Genomic DNA, 5,879 nt, shown 5'->3' with positions numbered 1-5,879 from the left:
GGAAATTTTGGTGATCGATACTTTGGTACAGAATTCCTTGATGTTTGATGAAAATGTGTGCACCGTACATTGTGTTCATTTGCTGATTATTCTATTTATATTTTATTATATATTATTATATAAATGCTTATATCAAGATGTTGATAATGCTCTGCTGCTTCAATGATAATATACACTTCAATCCATTCTATTGTTTTGAACATTGTTTTAAATTCTTCCCCTGCCGTCTCACCATTTACACAATATGTTGTTCCAATGATTGTCATCATTTACAATGATAAATTTTATATAGGGTATACTACCATTAGATAACTGGACGTTTTTATTTTTCATTTCATGGAACTGTTACTTACATCATGGATAGAATAAGGTAATTTGTCACACATTCTTAAACTTGAAACAACTTAAAAATATTATTTTTAAAGAATGTGTGACAAATTGGAGGTCATCTCAATCTATCAATAACAGTAACTTAGTTACGAAGAAAGAATTTCTTGTCATTAGCAGGAAGCATAGGGATCATACAGGCTTATTTAATTTTAATGTGATTGACTCTGTTTTGTTAGTATGGATTTGTTGTTTTTTTTTCGTTTAAAAAAATAAAATTCTTTTCACATTTGTCTTAAATGTTTTTTTAAAATATTACAATACCCTTTTCTTGGCTCAATAACGAAAATGGTTTCCTGTACGTTGTGGAGGGTAACTCTTGTTGTCTTTTCTGTCCCATATATATATCTGGGTGGGTTCCTGACCTCCCATAGTGGGCAGGGAGATACTTACTGTGTCTTCTATTCCCCTCTATGTTTTCCAACTAGCTTTCTGTCTTTGTCTTGGAATGAGATTACTCCTGGCACTGACCGGATACCCTTGCTGAGAGGGAAACATTCAAATGTAAAGTTAGTTTTGGTAGATGCTATTTTTTTCCTTGTAAATCATCTCTCTGTTATGTAATGTATTATGTTTTGTTTACATATTATACATGATTTGTTCATATTATATATGATTTGTTAACATTTGAGTGTATTCCTCTTGGGGACCTGTGCCTGTGACTAGATGAGACTTTTAGGTGATCTCAAACCAAGTACTTCGATAGTGTGCTCTTGGAATCTATATCTGTTTCCTATTTGATCCAATTCCCCTTTTTCTTACTTTTTCTTGGGTGCTTTAATTGTAATTCTAGAACTTATTACTATCCCATTTTCTTCATTTTTACTGGCGCTGATATGACCTTAATGTGTTGCAAGCGCCGTAAAACCCTTAAAAACAAAACAAAAAAATGTCCCATATATCTTTTGTCCTCTCCCATATGATTTCTATTTTTTTTTTGTCATTAATAATTAATCCATAATGTCTAGTCCTGGTTGGAAACTTTGACTCAAAATGGAAAAAGTCAGGTGCATGTTTCTGAGGGTAATGAGTTTTTTTTTTGTTGTAAATGATCTCCCTGCTCTAGCATTTTCTTCAGTCAGTCTGGATTTAAAATGATGTATTAATGTTGTAACTTTTGTTTTTGGCTGAAGAAGGATTTTGAGCATAGAGCTTTCCGTCTTTGGTATTTTGTTTTGAAGCTGTTATATTCAATTTTGTACATTACTTTTTACTTTCCCATATTTTGTATGCGATTGTTCGACAATATAGAGTCAAACCTCTGTTTGCAGACACCTGTGTGTGGTGGACCCCTGTGTGTAAATTTAGACCTGTAAATTCTCAGTCAACTAACTGAAATCAGTCAATTCGTCAAATTCAAATATTTAAAAAAAGGGAAGAAAGAAAGAATTCATGTCGTAGTGGAATGGACGTTAAGTAATTAGGAATGTTCCACAGTGCTACGCATAGCTCATGGGCCGTTTATATTAACGATGGATATATTGCCAAGGCTAAGCGATGCTTTTTAGAATTGCCGTGTCTGAAAACATCCCAGTATATTTTCACTCAGCATTCATGAAATTATTTTTTCGCTTTCCAAACCTATTGTGATCCCAATGGTAGCCAATTTTAACTGAGCCGCTAAGCGATAAATTTCACTTTTTCGTCTAAGCCAAAATTGACCACATTTACCTGGTGGAAAGATGAAAAATTAAAATTCGAACGCTTTAAGTGCATTATGTAGACACCTTCACATCGAAAGTTATATGATTGCTACAAGCAGATCTCGATTGCCTCACGTTGTAAACAAACTGGTTGACCGTTTCTTCACTGATTGGATACCTAATTATAAGGAAAATGGTAAGTAGCCAAATTAATTCCCGCGCAAATTAGTTATTTGCCATTGTTTTCTCAAGCGAGCTTGCTGTTTACTATTCTTTTCGATTCTTTGGATTTTTCTGGTACGAAGAAGAGTTTCAGTCAAATTTTGTAGAGCTCATTTAGAGGTCTATATAAAGAACACTTGGCAGTCTGAAAGTCATTATTTTATCATTATTTATCACATACAATGCAGACAGCAGACATGATTATTATGTTGGTGGCTACCATCAATAAATATTCTTACCCATGACACGTATCCAATTTATCGGCCCTGAACACTTGTTAGATCTAAATCCTCTATCCTTTTTGTTTATTTTGGAGACGAGGAGGGAGGGGTTGGGTCATGATTTTTAGAGTTGATACTATTACAACTGACTCATTTTTCAAATGAATTGTTAATAAAATCATGAAAAAACCTGAAAAACAGCTCACCCCCCCCCCCCCCCCCCAAAAAAAAAAAAGAAAGAAAAAAACCCCCCAAAAATCAACAAAACAAATGTACAAAATGAAAAACAAAATAAAACTAAGCTAACTTTTCTTTAAAAGATGAAAATAAATGTAAACATGAGTAAAAACTCATAAAATGTAATTTTTGGTCACTTCTGCAGTACCGTTTATTGCTACTGTAAGACAGTATTTTTCTACTAAACACTAGTTGCCAAATTAAATCAGTTTATATAATTATGGTGGGGATGGGGGTCATCATATAACAGGGATAGGGATTTTGTAAGATTTTTTTTTTAATTTTTTTTTTTTTTGGTGGGAGAATAGGGATTGGAGGGCAGTTTGACATTTCTTGGCCTTTTAATTTTCTCTCACCGTGCTGATGGAATAACCACCCTGTTGCATGACTCTAATAAAATAATTACTACATGGTATTTGGGAATGATGAATGGGCCACATACACCTTGTTTTTCTTGACAAATTTAGTCCCCATCCCAAGACTTATTTTTTAGCCACTTATGTTGGTAACAACAAGATATGAAGTGAATAGAAAAGTGCCAGAAGACAATAGAGAATAAAAATTTTTCGCGGCGGTGGTGGGGTTTGAACCTGCGACCTTATTGGTACGACAACTCCGCCTGGCAGGTGAGAGCGTGGCTCTACCGTGTGAGCTATCCACGAACACAAAAATATTCGTTTCAAACTCAAAGTCATTACTAGATCCCTCTCTCACCCACTTCTTGAGACCGCCGATTCGTTCGTACACCACCATCGCGAATAATTTTGACCAGCAGTTAAGCTTAATAGCCAATATTCTCAACACAAACATATAACATAGAAACGATTGAGACATTGAGTATGCTCCGGTGTATGGGGTGAATTTTTAATTCAGAAAAGTGAGTGGAGCAGGCACTTATGTTGGTAACAACAAGATATGAAGTGAATAGAAAAGTGCCAGAAGACAATAGAGAATAAAAATTTTTCGCGGCGGTGGTGGGGTTTGAACCTGCGACCTTATTGGTACGACAACTCCGCCTGGCAGGTGAGAGCGTGGCTCTACCGTGTGAGCTATCCACGAACACAAAAATATTCGTTTCAAACTCAAAGTCATTACTAGATCCCTCTCTCACCCACTTCTTGAGACCGCCGATTCGTTCGTACACCACCATCGCGAATAATTTTGACCAGCAGTTAAGCTTAATAGCCAATATTCTCAACACAAACATATAACATAGAAACGATTGAGACATTGAGTATGCTCCGGTGTATGGGGTGAATTTTTAATTCAGAAAAGTGAGTGGAGCAGGCACTTATGTTGGTAACAACAAGATATGAAGTGAATAGAAAAGTGCCAGAAGACAATAGAGAATAAAAATTTTTCGCGGCGGTGGTGGGGTTTGAACCTGCGACCTTATTGGTACGACAACTCCGCCTGGCAGGTGAGAGCGTGGCTCTACCGTGTGAGCTATCCACGAACACAAAAATATTCGTTTCAAACTCAAAGTCATTACTAGATCCCTCTCTCACCCACTTCTTGAGACCGCCGATTCGTTCGTACACCACCATCGCGAATAATTTTGACCAGCAGTTAAGCTTAATAGCCAATATTCTCAACACAAACATATAACATAGAAACGATTGAGACATTGAGTATGCTCCGGTGTATGGGGTGAATTTTTAATTCAGAAAAGTGAGTGGAGCAGGCACTTATGTTGGTAACAACAAGATATGAAGTGAATAGAAAAGTGCCAGAAGACAATAGAGAATAAAAATTTTTCGCGGCGGTGGTGGGGTTTGAACCTGCGACCTTATTGGTACGACAACTCCGCCTGGCAGGTGAGAGCGTGGCTCTACCGTGTGAGCTATCCACGAACACAAAAATATTCGTTTCAAACTCAAAGTCATTACTAGATCCCTCTCTCACCCACTTCTTGAGACCGCCGATTCGTTCGTACACCACCATCGCGAATAATTTTGACCAGCAGTTAAGCTTAATAGCCAATATTCTCAACACAAACATATAACATAGAAACGATTGAGACATTGAGTATGCTCCGGTGTATGGGGTGAATTTTTAATTCAGAAAAGTGAGTGGAGCAGGCACTTATGTTGGTAACAACAAGATATGAAGTGAATAGAAAAGTGCCAGAAGACAATAGAGAATAAAAATTTTTCGCGGCGGTGGTGGGTTTGAACCTGCGACCTTATTGGTACGACAACTCCGCCTGGCAGGTGAGAGCGTGGCTCTACCGTGTGAGCTATCCACGAACACAAAAATATTCGTTTCAAACTCAAAGTCATTACTAGAAAAATTTTTATTCTCTATTGTCTTCTGGCACTTTTCTATTCACTTCATATCTTGTTGTTACCAACATAAGTGCCTGCTCCACTCACTTTTCTGAATTAAAAATTCACCCCATACACCGGAGCATACTCAATGTCTCAATCGTTTCTATGTTATATGTTTGTGTTGAGAATATTGGCTATTAAGCTTAACTGCTGGTCAAAATTATTCGCGATGGTGGTGTACGAACGAATCGGCGGTCTCAAGAAGTGGGTGAGAGAGGGATCTAGTAATGACTTTGAGTTTGAAACGAATATTTTTGTGTTCGTGGATAGCTCACACGGTAGAGCCACGCTCTCACCTGCCAGGCGGAGTTGTCGTACCAATAAGGTCGCAGGTTCAAACCCCACCACCGCCGCGAAAAATTTTTATTCTCTATTGTCTTCTGGCACTTTTCTATTCACTTCATATCTTGTTGGACTTATTTTTTAGCAGCATTTATATTATCGGAGTGACTATTCGTCAGTACTGACCCCCAGACGCTAGCATCTGGGGGTCAGTACTGACGAACAGGCACCAGCGTCTGGGGGTCAGCACTGACTAATAGGTACTGGTATCTATTGGTCAGTTCTGGCGCCTGTACTGACGGTGCCAAAATTATGGAAAAATGCCATTTTTTGAAATAACTTGTTCTACGACAAATAAATCCGCATTTCCTGTCCCATACTAGTACTAGTCGCAAGGAAGTCCCTTGGTTTCACCTTTTTTTTATCGGTTTACGTGAGATTTGTTTAATAAATTTATCAATTAATTAAACAAATGATATTGTTCAATCCTGAGAAAAATACCAAATTTGATGTTGAAACGCCAAACTGGCAACCTTATATTTCGGTTCCTCCACTGA

At 37.4% G+C, this 5,879-nt stretch overlaps 1 protein-coding gene across 3 annotated transcripts in view; it reads left to right on the top strand.

Moving 5' to 3' along the window:
* LOC144978584 (uridine-cytidine kinase-like 1) overlaps window positions 1-621 on the top strand; it is a 43,397-nt gene extending 42,776 nt beyond the window's left edge. For 2 of the 3 annotated variants that reach the window (XR_013646544.1, XM_078924861.1), the window contains one exon: window positions 2-621. Coding sequence is in view for 2 of the 3 variants with exons in the window: in XM_078924861.1 (XP_078780987.1) it covers window positions 2-48 (47 nt within the window). In the remaining variant the exon portion in view is untranslated. The remainder of the gene's footprint in view (window position 1) is intronic. The other variant, XM_078924872.1, reaches the window with a different exon arrangement.
* Window positions 622-5,879: the final 5,258 nt, after the last annotated feature.

The sequence above is a fragment of the Berghia stephanieae genome, chromosome 1 (genome assembly GCF_034508935.2).
Source record: "Berghia stephanieae isolate SIO BIC M18660-M18661 chromosome 1, UCSD_Bste_1.3, whole genome shotgun sequence".
Classification (NCBI taxonomy): Eukaryota; Metazoa; Mollusca; class Gastropoda; order Nudibranchia; family Aeolidiidae; genus Berghia; species Berghia stephanieae.
The sequence above is the reverse complement of the archived record's forward strand: the minus strand, read 5'-3'. Positions and strand labels throughout refer to the sequence as shown.